The sequence below is a fragment of the Heliangelus exortis genome, chromosome 20 (assembly GCF_036169615.1).
Source record: "Heliangelus exortis chromosome 20, bHelExo1.hap1, whole genome shotgun sequence".
NCBI classification, from domain to species: domain Eukaryota; kingdom Metazoa; phylum Chordata; class Aves; order Apodiformes; family Trochilidae; genus Heliangelus; species Heliangelus exortis.
Window position 1 is genome coordinate 771,371 of NC_092441.1, and position 18,824 is coordinate 790,194.

Sequence of the window (18,824 nt, forward strand, 5' to 3'; positions counted from 1 at the left end):
CACCAGCAGAACAAAGCTCACGCGTGCAGACTTCATGTCAACACGATGCCTTGCGGAGGCACCCACGGCTCAGAGGAAGCCAGACAGACACTTTGATGTGGCTCTCCAAGAGCTGTTAATGAGCACATCTCCTCAGCAGAGCCTATTAGACCAACAAAGGACCTTTTTAATTTAGTAACGGAGTTTCCAAGGCTCAAGACAGTTCACCTGAACAACTGTGCACATACAGCCTTGAATGTTTGGGGCTAGGGTTCACCAGGCAGAAGCAGGACTGGCTGGCAAATGATTTCCTGTGAATAATACAGGTGTCTGCAGCAAGTCTGAAGCAAGACAGGATATCCAGCTCAGTGCTGCAGTGATGCTTCTGAATTTCCTTTAGCTTCTCCATACTTTGCCACCACCACCCCAGCTATTCACACAGAAAACAGAGAAAAGGATACACTCACCTGCTCTCATTATCCAGAAACACGGAACTAGTGCTTTTCCCAAGGGCTTCACTAATGGGAGAGAGGCAGAAGGGGGAAGAGAAGGCATCAGAATCAGAGTCAAAAGTACTGTCCCTGCTCACGTCATCCGCAGACAGCTCCAGGGAGCCCTCGTCCTCCCCCGGCTCTGGCCTGCAGTCCAGACCTTCCTCCGACCCCTCCACCGACAGCTCCGCCCTGTTCTGCTCCTCCTGGGAGCTGATTGTCGAGAGGATTCCTGAGTCACTGCGGGCAGGCGGGGGGGACTGCTTGGGGCCCTCGGTCGCAGGGCAGCCCTGGGACAGCTTCTCCCCTTCCGAAGGGGGGCAGCTGATGTAAGCCACATCTTTCACGAGCTGTGACACGCTCAGGATGTCCTCTCCTTTCAGGATCGCTGCCCCCCCCTGCTCGGCGGGGGAAGCTGAGCCGAGGACGCCGAATCCCTGAGCGTGGCGGCTGCGCTTGCGGGGAGCTCTGCGGACAGGGGAGCTCTCGGGAGTGACGTAGCGCAGGGCTTCCTCGTCCTGGCGCTGGATGCGGGAGTTGGGCACCCAGGCGAGGATGAGCGTGGTCCCCAGGAGCTCGTCCTTCTCCATGTACAAGCACAGGTAGCCTTGGGGAGAGCAAAGGTGGGATCAGTCACGAAACAGCTTTATTCTTAGGGAACTGTCTAAGCCCGAGACCTGACCCCCACTTCACCACCGTCACACATGGGCAAAGCAAACCCTGTAATTTGCCAGGAGGTAATTCTGCCACATCAACTGCAGAGTGTCCAGCATTAATCAGTATTCACAATTACTTTCAAGTCTGCATAGGGAGCGTGCACACTTTAGAACAGTCTAAATTCCCACTGGCTTAAAGTGGAGATAGGAATGACATGCTAACACTTCAACTTCCTCTATGGATTACTAAACAAGAGTAAATTCTGAAATATACTACCACATGAAAAACTTCTACTGTTTGTTAGTTAAACAACTTCAAGTGCCAGACAAACAATTCTTTCTCAAAAATATTTACCTTAGTGTAGCTAAAGGGCTACAGCTTTCATGGAAAGCAAATATACAAAAAAAAAAGTGTCACACACACAAGAAGGGAAGTGGGGGTCAATGTTCACAGAATAATTACTTTTGTGAAGCTAAGCCAGTAGCCACAGCTCTCTTTGATGAAAACATGAAAGAGAGCAATAACAGATGAGAATAAAGGGACAGAACAGTATTTATCTTCATAGACTCCAGTGCATGCAGCCACAATCTGGTTTTCTTTCTTTCCCCTTTACCAGTGGCTGTTGAGGCCTCTCTAGCAATGAGAGTCACAAGATGATACTTGGCTTTCCTGAACAACACAGGCAGTTGACAGAGCAACAGAACTTGCTGTCCTCAAGTGACAACTGTCCATCTTCTGGCAATTCAAAAGGACTTATTAAAACAGATAAATCAACACTACAGCAGAAGAGAAAGGAGAAATGTCATCAATTTTCCTATTCAAAGAGCTGTTGGATCAGCTTGTGGAAGGCTTTGCTTAGTCCCCCATGAGTTTGCTTTGCCCTGTTCACCACTCTTCATTCTTTAGAGCCCAAACTGTGGAACTTGATCCAAACACACAGTGAATGAGCAGTGTCTGCAACACCGTATCACCTGGGTGGTGCTCCCCGATGCCCTGCAGCAGCTCAGGCGGGTGGACACAGACATTGTTCTTGGAGTAGATAATCTCCCCATCAAGTATGGAAGGTGAAGCACTGCCACCACCAGGATTCAAGGTCAGGAGGTCAGAAGCTTTCGAAGAGGCACGTCGGAGGAGTCGCCCCAGAGACATCGCCAAGGAAATGCTTCCATTATCTGTCAGCTTTAATCAGAAGCCAAATTCAGAAGATCTGCCAAGAAAGAGGAAATAATAGTGTTAGAACAAATGTAACAACAGCACAGCACATGCCTACTGCTGTCTGAGAAGGAAGAGGTCTCTCATGGACTGCTGCATCAATCCTACAACTCAAGGCAAAGCCTTCACATGCTCCGGATCTGTAACATCAGCTCTACGTTTTAAAGACACTGAATTACAGAATTCCAGGATGATTTTTTTCTCTGCAACAAAAAAATACAAAGGCAAGAAAAAAACCACACTTTAACAGTTACTGTCTGGGAGAAAGAGAAAAGCAATGCTTGTCACTGAAAACTGCCCATTAAGGGAACAGCTCAGCAGCACAGAGCTGCCTGATGTATCACTGTCCTGGAGATGTCAGAGAGAGTCAGAGTAGACCCTGGAGGATTCACAGAAAAACTGCTGAGACTGAAATACTAAATAAGGGGCAGTTGCTTTTTCCATACTAAGCACTGATCTCAAAAAAAAATTAGTCAAAACAAGTTCATCTTCTGTTTAACAATTTTTTGCATAATCCTGCTGTCCATCTGGGGGTTTGGGGTTGCAGTTTTGTTTTATCTTGGTTTTTGAGCAGTGAGGGTTAAATAGAGCTTTTTCAGAGATAAGTGGCAAGAGACTCATTTCAACAGAGTGGGCTGATACTGATGGCAAAGTATGGCATGCCAACCCACAACAAGTATCTCTTCTGTCAAGAGGTTACTTTACCTAACTGTGGAGTATGATCCCCAGGTGATCACTGAGTAAGTGTTGTACTCAAACGAAACATGCTCCTCATCAGGGGTGTTGATGAGGAGCTCTGCAGTGACTCCAGAGGGGTTATCCCAGCTACAAACTACTCAGCAAATGGATCAGGAAGATGACTTCATGTGGTGAAACAGCAGGTGGCTCTTGGTCAAAGCAATCCCACAGAAAGCCCAACAACTCCAGGCAGAGCAGGCTCTACTTGCTGCTGCTGTGCCCAGCTGGGCAGCAGACCTTCAGAAGCACAGGAGCTTCTGTTCTGCCAAAAGTACACCAGGAGAGCAAACACTGGCTTCTGTTCCTTTGAATTCACACATTTATGTGCCCGTGAACAGGCTGGTCTGACCCAGCAGCACCACACGTTGCCACGGTGCCAGGCCCAGGGACAGCACGTGGTGAGATCAGCTCCGTTTGTTCCCGGTGAGAAGTCCCACACCACGGTCTGCAGAGCACCCAGCAGGGTGGGCAGGAAGAAAAGAAGGCAGCTCCAGCCTCTACTGTCAGGGGCCTTGTAAGCAGGAAGCATTTAGGGGCCTAAAGCAAACATGGTTAAACAATGAGTAGCTCTGATTTCTTTAAGCCCAGTTTTAATGGTATCTCCAGACAAACGAGCAACCAGTGCTTCCAGAGAGGGAGAGATTCCTGCAGGGAAGGACCACAGCTCTCCTGGTTCTGACAGCTTTGTATGTACAGAACCTTGCAAGGAGCCTGCCCAGTAGTTGACAGAAACTTCATTAATGGTCAGACTACTGGTTTAACTACCAGTTGGTGGGTCTGTCAGCATGAATCACAGCTTAAGCAGTTTCTGCATTTCAGCCTGTGCTGGAACTTGATGGAGAAGCCTCCACCCTGCACTGTACTGTGCCCAGCAAGTGTTTAGGACACAAGAATTACTCTGCAAGCCCTTGGCACCCATGTCTCCTAGCACCAAATACAACACATATATTCATGTCTCGGCCCCCAAAACCCCACACCAACAGAGCCATGTGCTCACTCTTGTCCAGATCATCAGAAAACACCGTATGGTTTTGAGGCTCTGGGTTACATCTTTGAGAAAGTAATTTGCCTCAGTTATCTTTAAAGAGCAAGTCACCTTTCCTCTTACTGTACCCTGCAAGAACACAGACAGTAAATCTGCTGCAATTCCTCCTTCCCACCACCAAGTTACAACACAGCATTTCAACACAGCATAAGGGACTCCGGAGCAGTGAGGTGGAGCAACCTGCAGAGCAGCAGAGGCCCTCAGCCTCCAGCTCTGCTCGGCTACTCCCTGCTCCCATCAGGACTGAAACCAGATCCTCATCCCTGTCAGAACTGGAAAGGATCAAAACCTGAGTATGTGCAGAGGAGGAAGGTGGGAGCAGGTGGCGGCTGCTGCTGACCAAGTGAGCTTTCCCTTCTAAGGACAGCAGAAGTAGATGCAAGTACAAAACAAGAGCTTGTGTGGTGTCCTACAGCAGCTCTCCAGAGGCTCTCAGGAATGCAGGCTGAGGTGCAGGATTTCTCTGCTAACAGAGAAAGCATTTAATTAGCTTTTACCTAGCAGAGAAAGAACAAAGCAACAGGTAAATGATGAAAAGCTGCTCCCTGGACAGCAGGAGGAATTTGAAGGGAAATATCACTCTGATCCTGCAGAACACCTGCTGCTTCCCCACTGCCTCAAGTGTGCAGAAATTTAGTTGTGCATTTGTCTTGCAGGAGAGCTACAGCACCAGAAATCAAAGAGAGCCCACTACAATACTACAAATAGCCAAGAGCACTGGGAAGTATTGGCAAGACTCAAATGAACCCCTTCTTTATTGCTACAAGTAATAAAAAGACCAAATCTGCAGGGTTTGCTCCATTCTCAGCCCTCTTCTGTGTGAGACAAGACTGCACACCTAGTCCCCAGGGTATGGGGAAAAGCAGGCATTGCTGCTGCCTCCTGTGCAGTCTTGAGAAGGCAAGCAGGAACTATCCCTACAGCTAAATCAGCATAAAATTAGCACCATTCCCCCCCAAAAAAGAGTATTTTTCATATTAATCTTCTATTTAACTCCTGATCTGAAGGGATTCCTTTCAATGAGGCAGAGACAACCCACCTCTCCAGAAGCTGAAGCACTGAATTAGCTGATAAGCTCTTGCTGAGTGCCAATATTTATTAAGCACACACACATTTTCTTCTCCCACACATCAACTGCCACCACTGAAAATCTTTGCTCCAGCTACTAGGTCTGTTCACACAGCCCCTGGCTGCTCTCCCAGGCAATGCTACATGAGAGCTCAGAAACAGGCTGGGGAGCCAACTCCTGAAATCACCCCAGGAGCCTCTTCCCAGGAGCCTGACCAGTTCCAGCCAGCAGCATCTCAAATAACGCCAGCTGCTCGCCTCCCGTAGCAATGCCCTTCCCCTCCTCACAAACTGATGAACAACAAAATCCTGTTTGCCTTGGCAGATCACACCCTCACCTTGGCAGACACTGCTGGACCAAATGTTGCTGCCTCCGGTTGCACAAGATTCCTGTATTCCAGCAAAGGAGGGCAAAGCAGGGCTCCTGCCCGGGCTGACACAGGCTCCAAAAAACATTATTCCTGGTGTGTGCAGTGCACGCTGACACCAGAGCAGCTCACCAGCACACGACAAGGCTTCTCTCACAAATCACTCTTGCCCACGGAAGCACACAACAGCCTGAGCTTCGGGGCTGGCTGCAGCTGACAAGTCACCACTGAGGTCCTGTGGCTCCAAAGGCAAATTGGTATGCACAAGTTTGATAGTTTTACAAGGAAAATAAGCCAAGCTACAGGGCTCTTGAAGAGAAACACTAGATCTACGGCATGTCTAGGCACAGAGGAGAAACAAGAGCTGTCAAACATCAGCACCAAATTTAAGCATGAGATGCCTGAAGCGAGAAAAATGCAACAGGCTTTTTTTTTTTTTTTTTCCCTTTAGTAACTTAAATTAATTTTACATACTTAAGGAGTACAAAGTCACTGCAGTGGGAAATTCTCACACACTGCATAAGTCCCTGGGTCCCTGTTTCCTCCTCCCCTGGGAGCAAATGCTGGGTGTGCATCTCTGGTAGCACAAGGTTACAGTGTGCTGGAAGGCAGAGACCAGAGAGGGAGTTACAGGAGCCCAGGAGTCAGGACTTACAGCTTCTTTCCAGTCTTCTAACTGGATTTTCTGTGCAACTCTCAGCTAGTCACTCACTTGATCTGCACCTCTTTCTGTGTATGTGAGAGCCCTTGTAATGACCTTCCCTTTGTATTTCAATACCTCTACATTAGGGGGGGGGAAAAAAAACAACAAAAAAGGCTTTTAAAACTACTAGCTATTAGCTGGAGCTATTTTGGATTACCAAGCCAAACCAGGGAAAAAAGTTTTCCATAGGGAGCCATTCTAAAGTCATTCCATTTCAGGAGAGCATTATGTAGGTCACCAAAAAGTCTCTGATGAAAGCGCTGCCAGTGCAGCGGTGGCACAGAGAGCAGAGAGCAAAGGCAGAGCCAGAGATCCCACCACTCACACAACTCCAATTCCAGGCACTTCAGTGGGATGGATTTTGCTCATCTCAGATGAGAAGGTAAAAAAGGGACAGCAGACTGAATGCTGCAGGTTTGTGAGTCAAATAAAAAGCGAAAGGGAACGCTATTATCAGCCTGCCTGCTGCTCCCTGACACACCTGCCTGGGCAGAGAAAAAGCAAACAAAAAACTATACACCCCTCCAGCAATAAAAGTCAGACTGCAACACATGCTTTAGTGCTGAGAAATTACTTGTGCCATGTGTCCTTCCATCCCAAGATTAAACACCATTTCATATTACTTAACTGCAGTGCTTGTGCACCAGGCAACACTTTTATGGCTTTTTATTTCCAGCATCCTGTAGCCATGGCCTGATAACACTCACAGTACCTAACTATCAGCAGCTAAAATATCCCAGGAGCCAGGTTACACAGCTGAACTGATGAACCAGCTGCAAAATCTTTTGACTGATGCTTTGAAGAAGTCTCCTTTTCCCCTGCCACAAGCTGGGCCATGCCTCCTTTCCTTCTTGCTGGCCTGACAGGGAAAGCCATGGTCTGCCCCATCCCACTCTCAGCTTTACACCAACCACACAGTAAAACATACAGAATAAACTTGGATATGCAGCAAATCCAACACCAGGTCAAAAAAGCAGCTTTCAGAGACTTCTCTGTTTTTAACTAAGTTATAACCAGAACAAGAACGAGCTCTTCAAAGCTTACAAACCTAAAGCTTTCTACAAAAGCAGCAGTGAGCCAGAGATCTCTATCCTGAGCTATCCGGATCTTAACATTTCTACTATTTTATCTTAAAAGATCTTTAATTTTTCTTCCTTCCTATTCAGAGTGGCAACTAAGAACACAATACCTTTGCAACAGAAGCTACCCGTCCGAGAGCAGAGAAGACAGGCAGAGCTGAGGGAGGAAGGAGCAGAGTTATTTTACGGAGTGTCAGCAGCACAGTGAGCAATATATCACACCTAACCCTGCCCCGGGGCCAGCCAGCAAATTATAGCCAAGGATCCCGACCATCCATCTTCACGTCTCTGCCGGTAACTGAACTCAGCAAAGGAAGAGGGGGAGAGACGCTGGGGTAACCCGAGCAAACCCGCTTCCAGGACATCGTGACAACATCGTCATTGTCCGGAGCCACTCCGGAATGGCCGCAGATGAAGTTCGGGGACTGTTTTGGGTTCCGCTCCCTACCGGCACCACACCGACCCCCCCGGGGGCTCCGGGCACTATCCCCACCACCCCCGGCGTGGGGCTCTGCGGAGCGGGGCGGGGGTGGGCAGGAAGGGCAGACAAAGAGGGGGATAAAGCAGGGGATGCATCCCCGGGGCAGGACAGCGGGCACGAACCCCTGTGACAGTGACACGGGTGAGGAGCAGCTGCCCCGCGGGCCCGGGTGTGCTGGGACAGCCGACCCCCCGCTGCCGCCCGCGCCCGCCCCCCCCCCCCCCGGCCCCACCGCCCAACGCGCCCCTTGCGACCGACGCCCCCCGCGGCCCGGGCGCTTTCACCGGCACAGACGAACGCGGGGAAACTTCTGGCGGCTCCCGCGGCTGGACGGCCCTGGGCGGGCTCCGAGCAGCTGCCCCCCGCGCCCCACCGGGCCCCGCTCCGCCCGGCCCGGCCCGGCCCCACGGGGTGCGCCCGCCCCCGGCCCCGCCCCACCCGCCGCCGGCGTGACCCGGGGGTGCCCGGCAGCCGCCTGCGCCCGGGGAGGGCGGGCGGGATCCCCCCCCCGCGCTCCCCCGCCGCCCCTCCCCCCCCCCCCCCCCCGCCCCCCCCCCCCTGCTGCCCCCCCCCGCCCCGGCCCCCCCCCCCCCCCCCCCCCCCCCCCCCCCCCCCCCCCCCCCCCCCCCCCCCCCCCCCCCCCCCCCCCCCCCCCCCCCCCCCCCCCCCCACCCCCCCCCCCCCCCCCCCCCCCCCCCCCCCCCCCCCCCCCCCCCCCCCCCCCCCCCCCCCCCCCCCCCCCCCCCCCCCCCCCCCCCCCCCCCCCCCCCCCCCCCCCCCCCCCCCCCCCCCCCCCCCCCCCCCCCGCCCCCCGCCCCTCCCCCCCCCCCCCCCCCGGCGCGGCCCCCTCCCCCCCCTCCGCCCCCCGGGCCCTCCGCCGGTGCCTGCTCCCGCCCGGGCTGCGCGGCCTCCCGGCCCCGTGCTGTCCCGCCCGTCCCGCCCAGCGGGCTGAGGGAGCTGTGCGGATGGAGGTCCCCCCCCGCCTTCCCCTCACGGCCTGAGGTGGTGCCGCCCGATCCCCCCCAGACACCCCCCACCCCCCCCCGCGGGCTGAGGTGGTGCCGCCCGCTCCCCACGTGACCGGGTGTTGCCGCGTCGCCTGGCAACGGGGAGATGGCGGAGCCGGTGAGTGCGGGGCTGGGCCCGGGCTGGGCCTGGCTCCCCCCTGGCCTCCCCCAGCCTCCGGGTGCCTCTGCCCAGCCCCGCGGCGGAGGGGCGGCCTGCAGTGGACGGCTCCGAGGCTCCAGGCTGGTTCTCACTCTCTTCTCTCTATCTATCCTGCGGGATGCTCTGGTTGCAGGCACAGGACAGCCGCAGCACCATGGAGGAGCCCCCCGGGGCCGCAGCGGAAGGGTCTGGGGTGCAGTTCGGCTCCGCTGAACGGGATGCGATCAGAGTTCCCTCGCATCTTGCTATGGAGGTGATTTCTTTAGAAACGTTCCCAGGACAGCCCATTCCGTGCATTCCCTACCTGCCCATGGAAGCAGTGTCAGTAGGAAGAAGTAAAACAAGCAGTTCTTGCAGTCTTCCCCTGTGTGTAAAATTGTACTTCAAATTCTCCTGGGGCAGTCTTACTGCTGCAAACACAAAACCAATCAGAACTGGAACAGGGAGAAACTAATTGGTCAAGCACAAAGTATTAAAAAGCTCTGACAAAACTGGAGAGGCTCTTTTGTTGTGCTGCATGTGTGGAGTTTCTTTTGTAAGGAGTGACACAACTTTGCCAGCATAGCTTTGAGCCTGTTTCAGAGCAAGGCCCTCTTGATTCTTTGTCTGCATTGTTCGTGTCTCATCAGAACAGCAGTAAGCAGATTTTTAGGGGCAAATAGATTGAAAGTTGTTTCAGGTGATGGATTTTATGTTTCAGGAAGAATCTCCGGGGACTTTCTCAGACAAAATGACATTAGACAGTTGCCCTCCTGAACTGGGTGACATGGAGCAGCCAGTAAGAGGCAGAGGAAACCCTTCCCCTCCTTCAGGGGCTCCTCCACAGGAATCTGGGTGGTCACAGGAGCTGAGCAGCTGCACTGAGTCAGGTATCATTTGGGTTCTTATTAAAAGTACAGTACTTAATACTGTCTGTCAAGTGCAGTTTCTAGTTTTCTCCCTTTCTGATCATTGTTAACCCACCTGGAGGCACAATGCTATGAAATATGAGCCTTTATCTTTTTTTGGGAGGGCTGGGGTAGCATTGGAGATCCCATTTCTCTCTATTCAGGGTCTGCCTTTGAGCAATTCAGTCACCTTACTGCTGGTGAGCAAAGATGGAAAAAGGAATGGCAGCAGCGTGGAGCTGAGGAAGATGAAAAAAGCAGAAGAAGAGAAGAAACCACAGAAGAGAGAGAACTGGTTGTCTTGGATCCAGAGCATGTGAGGAGTCCTCAAATCTTCTCTCTCTTCTTTGCAGACTTGCTATTTTTATCCACATAGAACGTGTGAGGTGAACATGAGCAGAGGCTCAGCTGGATGCTAAAACTGCTTGCTTAAAAATAGCTTTGCAAAAATAGTAACTGCAGCATGTGTCTGCTCCCTCAGTGTAACCCAAACACTGCAGGTTCGGGGGTGAGCAGAGCACTGGGGTGAGTCTGGTGGTGTCCTGAAAGAGCAGTAGAGTGAATGGATGGGATCTCAGCTGTGGCTCTGCCAAGATGTTTCTGACTTTCAAATATTCTCAGCAGTCACTTGCTGGTGTCAGCACATACCCGGGCTGTAACTCTTCTCACTTGTTACACTGAGTGTAGCTAAAATAAGAACACAAGTGCCTATGGCAGAAAATAGGATGTTTTATTTAATAGAGGGAGTAGCTGTAAGGTTTCTCTGACATTTATTTACAAATGTATGTTAAAAGTATGTTAAAGTTTATCGACGCTGTTCTTCTTTGCAGCCTCTGATGAGAAGATTTCAGGCTGCCCTGAAGAATTACCTTACTAAGCAGATGGAAAAAGTGACCCTAGATCTTCAGGAACTGGTATATGGCATGCTTTTTTGCCTTCCTACAGCAGCCCCCCCATGTCCAAGGGAGGGAGAAAGTCTTCCTTTTCCTGAAGGGAGACAGCTGATTTCTCTCATGTTTGCAGAGGACAGCGACAAAGAAGGGCAAAGCAGAGAGGGAAGAGCTCGGGGTGATCCTGTATGGAGCACAGCAGCAGCTGGCCAGGCTGCAGATGGAGCTGGAGAAAAGCCACGACCACCATGCTCAGATGGCTACAGCACGTCAGCAGCTGGAGGAGGAACTGCAGGGCCTCAGGCTCACTCACAAGAAAATGTGTCAGAACACAGATGATGAACGCAAGAAAGGTGACTGAGGCATTCCTTGTAATATTTCCCATTTCTAGGAAATGTAGGGAAATGAATTTGGATGCAGGTCAAGCACTGGGTTGAAAAATACATCAGGAATATGTAAATAATTGTACATACAGACCACGTTACTGCGTAGTAATTCTAAGAAGGTCTTCAGGACTAAAACATAAACTCCTTAATCAATGTTTTTTTTTTCTTCTGCCTCCGTAGTTTCTGCAATGCAAACCCAGATTGAAAACTTGGCCTTGCATCTCTTCTACATGCAGAATATGGACCAGGATATGCAGCATAATATTTTACTGATGAAACGGTCAACAAAGAAGGCTGAGGCAGAGAAGTTCCAGGCTGAGATGGAAAAGAAAAAACAGGTATCAAGTACAGCTGCTTTAAAGTAAATAAATACAGGTGACAGTTAGTGGTGAGTCCTAGAGGAGGTCTGCCTTGTCAGAAGGAAGGTTCTATCTACATATCACAGAATGTATGGGGATATTATTCCCAAATAATTGAAAAAAACCCAACCCCATATGCTTTTCTAAGAATGAGAAGAATCCCCACCAGCAGCACAGGGGCACGTACTGCCCAGAAGTTGTTGGCAAGCCTTCTAATAGTAGGCTCACTCAAGCAGACGGGGTGTGGAGAGCAAGATATTTAGAAAAGAACTGTTGTATATTGCAGTCTCGAGAATTATTCTGAGCCACAGCGAGTTTCAGAACGCAGTGAGAACTTTGGAGAGGAGCTGAGCAGGTTGGTGTGCTGGAGCTCCCTCTGCTGCCCTCTGCCTGCGCAGGACACTGCGGAATTGCACGCGAACGGCTGAAGTCGAGTGGATTTTAGGTGGTTTTTAACAAAGGGTCTTAAAACAGAAATCATTAAGGATCCCGACTGCTGGAGAGGTGGCACTGCATAAATCGTGCTGCCAGGAGTAACTGTTGCTTCAGAGCTGAAGTATTGATTTACTGCTGCAAATGGAATTATTTCTTTAAAAATCAGCAGAGAAGGTCTCATTCTTTTGAAAGTTGTCACTGCTGCACTGATGGGTCATTTGTATATGGATGGAAAAGTTTCTGTAGGAATCAAGTCTAATCCAGTTGCCAATTTAGTCCCCTTTCTAGCCTCTCTTACTTGTGTAGACTGTAACTGGTTAAGACTGAGCTTCTGTTACTCATCCTGAACTGCTGGGCTCTGACTCTTTAGGACCTTCTGGTGGACCGTTTAACAAGGAAATCCTATGAACTGCAAGAGCAGATTGCACTGTTTGAAGCTCAGCTTGTGGCCCAAGCAGAGGACACAAAAGCAACTCGGCAAGCAGTAAATGAGGTAGGAAGGTACTTTTTTCACTTCTAGTTAATATTTCCCTCCAGAAGGACTGACCATGTTGGCTCATGCTCACGTGGTGTGTACAGTTTATGAGCTGTATGGCTCATTTCTGTCTGCAGCTTGGCTGGAATGAAGCAAAGAGATGAGGCCTATATTGCTGCACAGGAGCTGCTGAGGTTTGGTATCTGAACACAGCCCCAGGAGTGACCTCAAATAATGCAGACAGGAAGGATTTTTAAATGGGCAGGATGTCTTCTGTCAAGTTTATTACTGTATGGGCAGGATATGTCAGGCAGAGTATGTTTGCTGCTGTAAAGCACATAATAAGGTTAAAGGACAAGAGTGAGAGTTCTTTGTTACTGTTTTCTTTATCCAAAACACAACTCTCCCTCAAAATGTGTGTTTTTTAAAAAGCTGTTTGGGATTTTTCTATTCATATTTAATTTCTTTAAAAGAGTTCCTTCACCTTTGCAGCAAACATTTCCTCTTAAATCTTAATGCCTTCATCCATCTTCTGATGACTCTGCACTGTCACTGCACACAAGCCTTTGTGCAAGTCCTTCTTGTTCAGCTGTGGCTGCAACAGCATGTTTGAAAGGAACCTGTAGACCTCTGTTCTGCACATGAATCGATCCCTGTGATGATTTTCCATCCTTTTGCCTCTTCAGCAAGTACAGAGATGATCTCAAGTCCCTAGAAATGGACATCCATGGCTGTAGGAAGTCAATCAGGAAGGAGGAGGAGAAGAATGAGTTGCTTGTCTCCACCCTGAACCGTTCACAGAATGATGCCAACACGACCAAGAAGCTGATTGCCCAGTGCCTTTCAAAGCAGGAGGCCTTGAAGGTTGAATCTGTCACCTATGTTCGTGTTCTCCAGGAGACAGAGCAGGCCCTCAGCAGGACCAAGATGGTGAGAAGAGTCCATGGAAGCACAACTCTTTTTAAATTGGACCATGGGTATTTAATACCCTTCCCCAAGCTGTTGTAGTGATCTTCCCTCTGTCTTCCCTTTTAGGACCAAGCTGCTCATCTGAATGAGTTGCTGTCCATCAGCAAGGACATTGAGAAAGAGACTGATGCCAAAGAGCAGATGGAGAATGAAATCATGGCAAAGCTTCAGGACCAGATGATGTCCAGCAAAGCCATAAAACACTTCTCACAGCTGGCTGCAAAGCTTCGCAGGAGAATAACAGATCTGGTATGGAACTGCTTCTGCCTGGGGGCAGGGGAAGGAAACTGCCTAGAGCAGTTTCACAAGCATGTGGTGTCAGTATCCTCAGTCTGCTTTTCAGGTCTGCAATGGAAACTGCTGATTTTGCAGCTTCAGTTTGGTTCCTCCAGTGATCTTGCTGCAGGATTCTGGTGTGTGTGAGAGAGCTGGGCCAAAAAGACCTGACACAGAACATGCAGTTCTTTCTCAGCCTCCTGACTCCTGTGCTTTGATAAGTGACCATTGCTAATCAATGAGTTGCTGGTGGTGATTGTTGTTTGTTTTCTGTCTGTTGATATTCCTAGGAGCTGCATTTTTCCAAAGTTGAGAATGATACTGCTCAGGTTATTCTGAATGCAACTCATACCAACTGCAGGCTGACAATTCTCCAAAAAACACTTTGTGAGCTGGACAAGGAAGTAAAGGATGTCCATGATCTGATCAAGCACAATGAGAGTGAAATTGCAAAGTACAATGTCCAGATTGAGAACAAGCAAGTGGTCATCAGCCAGTACAACAAGAGGCTGGAGACTCTTCTTTCCCAGCAGGGGGTATGTACCTTTACATTTCAGTCCCAAACTTGATTTTATTCTTTGTGGTGACCACAGATGCCCTTGATAAATCTAACTGCCTGGACTGTTAAACCTCTCAGGCATCAGTATTGTGTTTGAAAAGCTGCAATAGTAAATGTCAATGTTTATGTTTGCCAGGCAGTTGTTAATCCATCTGTAGAGGAGCTGGTGCTAGGGAATTGTGAAATGAGGGTGTGCCTAGCACAGGTTCCTGCAGGGAGTTGTCTTCACCTGATGGAAGTGTTAGATGACACCAATACTCTGGGAGTAAACAGGATCTGCAAAGACTGATAAGGGGAGAGAGGAAAAGGCAGAGTGGCTTCAGTGGCTTGCTGGCTGTCCCCATTCAGAATATGGCCAGATCTGTGCCTACCACTGCCAGGAGTTTTGTGAAATGTGAAAATGAGTACTGTGGCTTTTGAATGTCCAGATGTAGCTGTTGTAAGAGCTTAGGAGGCCCTCACCACTCAGAGAACCTTCTGGGCTTCTGTTACGGTTATTCCTGTGAGGTCAGGAATTACTGGTCCCATTGAGCACATGGGAAATGGATGCAGAAAGTAGCTTACAAAATAGCAGTCTGCTTGAAGTATTTAGGAGCTGGCCCAGCCTTCTGCAGTGATGCTATGAATGAACAGCTTCTGCCTGCCTGACTGATCCCAAACCTTGCCCTTGTACAGGGGCAAGAACTGGGACCACTGGAAATTGAGATCAAGAGGCTGACCAAGCAGATAGAAGAATGTAATTCCGAGGTGATGACGCTGCAGAAGTACTGGCTCAGTCTGCAGAAAGAGCTGGTGAAGTTAACACACGAGCGGGAGGAACAAATCTCCTCCTTGGACATGTTAAAGAAACAACTCACAATAATGCAGCAGAAGAAAGTGCGCACTGAGAGTAAGTGATCTGGGGGCTTGTGCAAAAATGTCCTGGCTGGGCCTGTGGGACGTGGGTGGCTCCTCATGCATGCAGTGCTGTCTGGTCTAATAGCAGTTTGTCACACCTTGCCTGTGTTCAGCCCGTGCTCCTGGGAATTACAAAACTTCCTTCTGTTCACCTGTAGATGAAATTCAGCAGGAAACAAAAGAACAGAAAGAGACTGAACGTCACATGAGGAACATGTCAAATGACTTGATAAGGCTGAATGTGTTGATCAACAAGAATAACAGCAGCTTCGAGGAGCTGCAGTGTGGCAACATTATCACAGAAAATGAGTTTTTACGCTCTCTCAAGGTACTTGACATCTCATTTCCAGGTCTCAACCTCCTATGCAGATCAGAGGCAATCAATGATTCTGTAAAACTTCCTGAGTCTGACAACGTTGTATTGTTTTATCCTTCCCAAACCTAGGCAGCAGAAAAAGAATCAATTGAGATGCAGGAGAAGCACAGTCAATTGACTGAGGAGAAGGAAAGACTCCTGAACAGCCTGCTGGAAGCAGAGTAGGTACCAGAGAGGTTCTTACTTTTTGCCACAGTCCTTGAGCTTTCATAGGTGTGTCCATGTTACCTTTCTTCTCATCAAACTGAACCAGCACCAGCAAATGTGCTTGTGTCCTTGGAGAAGGTGAAAGGGAGTTTAACCAATTTCTGAAATGCAGAAACTGAAAGATGCTTTACCCATCTCTGGAACAAGCAAGAACTGAGAGGGGTTTTAACAATTCCAGCTTGTGCTGGATGTTGTCAAGATGTGTAAGGAAGGCTCTGCATGGTGTCTCCTCTGTCCAGAGCTCAGAGGGAGTGTGCTGCTCTGGGCAATTAATGGGGGGTCCATCAGCCCCCTGTCAGTCTGAGGTCACTTGTTTTTACAGTTATTGTGCCATTCCCTATGTTGCAGAGCTTTCTGTCTGATTTCAAGCTGCTTTCTCACTGCCCTTTTACACGTCCTGCGTGCAAATTCTTTGTTTCTGCCAAACCAGCTCTGGGTTCAGAGTCACCTTGGGATTGTGCTGCCACTGCCACGTGGAGTGTGCACAACAGCATCCTCGCTGTGCACAGAGGCACCACTTTCCCTTTCTGTCATTGAAGGCACCAGATCATGCTCTGGGAGAAGAAGATCCAGCTGACAAAGGAGATGCGTGCGGCGGTGGACTTTGAGACGGGACAAGGTGAAATCCAAGCCATGAGGATGGAGATTCATAGGATGCAAGTAAGGCACCAGGGAAGAGGACTGAGGAGGGGAAGTGGCGCACAACGTATTCAGCTTTGGAGTTGCTGAAATGTAAAGCAGGGGTCGAGAAACAGGCTGGAGAAGTAGCTTCTTCAAGGCCAGAACAGCACTGGAAATCTTAGCACCATGCAGAGTTGAATCCATCCAGTGTACAGACACCTTCCACGTTCCTCGTGCTGCAGCCAAATCAAGGTGTGCCAGAGAAATGTATTTACAGTGTACTGTGTCTGCCACCTTGTTCTGTGACCCCAATTTATTAGCAACAAAATGTTGATTACTAAGTGTTGCTTCATATTAATCACTGGGTTAGGGAAGTCTTCTGGCAAAACAACTCTTTCCTTTCATTCTCAGGATCCTTTTGCTCTTCTGCTTTTGCTATTGCTAGTAAGTTTCAGTGAAACATTTTGAAGATAACTTTAAATGAGCTGATAATCCAGCCCTCTGCCTTCCAGATCCACACAGGGCAAAACAGGTTGGGATTTAGAGCAAGTGTGGGTTGCCAAGGCTCATGTGTCACGTGTCTGGTCCATGTTGACAGGATGTGCCACAGGGGAAACTTCAGTTAGGTGCCATTTGCAAACATTCATTACTTTCAGCCTTTTTTTTTATCTCAATCAATGGCAGATCCGCTATGGGCAGCTGATGAAGCAGCAGGAGAAGATGATTCGTGATATGGAGGCATCTGTTGCTCGTAGGGAGGCGATAGCAATTCGTGGAGAGGGTCAGAACAAAACAGATAAGAAACGTGTCACCAAGAGTGACTGCCACCGCAAGATAGAGGAGCTGAGAAAGAAGATCAGTGAAACCCAGCAGGTGAGCAAGGGAAGCAGGAGCTGCCAGAGGTCACCTAGGCTGGGATTTGCACCAGCACTCAGCACAGAGACATGGGGTGTCAGGACACAGACCCTGCCCCAGCACAGCACAAAACATTAGTTCTGGAAAGACGGGTGGGAATGCAGCTGAACAGAAGAACCAGAGTCTGCCATTTCCTTCTCTTCTGTTTAATAGAATGCTCAAGACTGCAACAAAACCATCTTGGAGCTGGAGAGCACCCAGGCCTCCCTTAGTGCCTCTGTCTTGGAGAAGCAGCGAGAACTGCATGAGCTGCAGGCTGAGAATGATGGCCTTGATTCTGACATGGAATGTCTTCAGAACAAGAAACGATGGGTAAGCACACAGTATTCACCTGGAAACAGCCTGAAGGACAGTGTTTGTGTCTGGAAATTATTTAGTAACATTTGTCCTTTGTGAGTGCTAGATGGCTACTTGTGTTACAGACTTGAGAGCCAGCTCAAGGTCTTGAATGCCCTTCTGCCAAGTTTTTAAGTTGGTGAATCTCTGTTCTGGCAAGGGTTGCCTTGTATATGGGGGAATTTCTCCAACTCATGGAATTCTGTGACACTCAGGGATGCTGTCTGGCTGTTATAACAGGGACTTCACAGCCGTGTCCCTCCGTTTCACAACATGATGGTTACAGAACCTGCAACACAAATCCTATTCATTTCTTATTCCTCTTTTGTGTGCTGTGTGCCATCAAAGCAGTTTGCGTTGTTGCTTTTTTCAGAACCTTTTGGAGATTGTGGCCCACCAGACACGCCAGAAGCACCTGCAGGCACTGAAGGAGGGGAAGTACACTTCCCTCTGCCGCACAGAGCAGGCCTGGAGAGCTGAGCAGCAGAAGCTGCAGGACCGGCTCCGTGCTGTTAACACCATTGTGCACCAGATCCAGCAGGAACATCCTCAGCACCAAAGGATTCTCCAGTGGTTCAGTCAGTGCTTGGAATCCAGGCTTGGCTCGCAGGAAGCCTGACAGAGATGTGGACAAAACACATATAACCAACAGTTCTTGTTCCTCTAGAGGCTGCAGGCTTTATAAATGAATAAATATAAATAAAACAAACGTGTGTAAGGGGGAATATTTAGAACCACCACATAGGTGGGGCTGGAAAAGAACTTCAAGGTCATCAAGTCCAACTGTTAACCACGGACTAACAAGTCCTCACTAAACCATGTCCACATCTGCATGGTTTAAATCCCTCCAGGGATGAGGACTCCACCTCTGCCCTGGGCAGCCTGGGCCAGGGCCTGACAACCCTTTCCAGGGAGAAATTGTTCCTAATATCCAATCTAAAACTCTCCTGTCACAACTTCAGGCCATTTCCTCTTGTCCTATTGCTTGTTCCTTGGGAGAAGAAACCAACTGTCCCCGGGCTCCACCCTCCTTTCAGAGAGGTGTAGAGAGGAACATTTTATTAACGCTAAAACATTGCGAATTTCGTTTCACATTACCTTTCACCCTTGCTGCAGACGGCAGCTTCTCCTCTCCCTGCTTCTCACCAACCATAGGGTGTTTTGGAAGCTCCCAGCCCCCCAGCACAGCTGCAGCCCCCAAGGGGGCGTTCGGGCCCCGCTCTTCCTTTTCCTTGAGCTCCGGCCAAG

At 49.7% G+C, this 18,824-nt stretch overlaps 2 protein-coding genes and 1 long non-coding RNA gene across 6 annotated transcripts in view; 1 reads left to right on the forward strand and 2 right to left on the reverse strand.

Annotated features, from left to right (window-relative positions):
• TBC1D16 (TBC1 domain family member 16) overlaps nt 1–8,249 on the reverse strand; it is a 28,453-nt gene extending 20,204 nt beyond the window's left edge. The window contains exons 1-4 of one of the 4 annotated variants that reach the window (XM_071764682.1): nt 8,106–8,249; nt 7,451–7,497; nt 2,099–2,334; nt 447–1,077 (exon numbers count right to left, since the gene is read on the reverse strand). In XM_071764682.1, the coding sequence (XP_071620783.1) occupies nt 447–1,077; nt 2,099–2,276 (809 nt within the window). In that variant the 5' untranslated portion in view covers nt 2,277–2,334; nt 7,451–7,497; nt 8,106–8,249. The remainder of the gene's footprint in view (nt 1–446; nt 1,078–2,098; nt 2,335–7,450; nt 7,498–8,105) is intronic. The other 3 variants (XM_071764679.1, XM_071764680.1, XM_071764681.1) reach the window with 3 other exon arrangements.
• Nucleotides 8,250–8,830: 581 nt separating this feature from the next.
• CCDC40 (coiled-coil domain 40 molecular ruler complex subunit) lies at nt 8,831–18,285 on the forward strand. Its single transcript, XM_071764677.1, is given in 18 exon segments — nt 8,831–8,946; nt 9,122–9,241; nt 9,689–9,857; nt 10,040–10,191; nt 10,706–10,789; nt 10,899–11,118; nt 11,332–11,489; nt 12,316–12,614; nt 13,107–13,350; nt 13,456–13,638; nt 13,956–14,201; nt 14,900–15,113; nt 15,280–15,449; nt 15,567–15,658; nt 16,244–16,364; nt 17,010–17,198; nt 17,394–17,552; nt 17,950–18,285. Coding segments are annotated over 18 exon segments (3,078 nt in total). The 5' UTR covers nt 8,831–8,934; the 3' UTR covers nt 18,196–18,285.
• On the reverse strand, nt 12,741–18,751 carry LOC139805832 (uncharacterized). Its single transcript, XR_011730003.1, has 2 exons — nt 18,675–18,751; nt 12,741–15,273 (listed from the first exon to the last, which is right to left on the reverse strand). It is a non-coding gene; the product is annotated as an uncharacterized lncRNA (long non-coding RNA).
• Between the last annotated feature and the right edge of the window lie 73 nt (nt 18,752–18,824).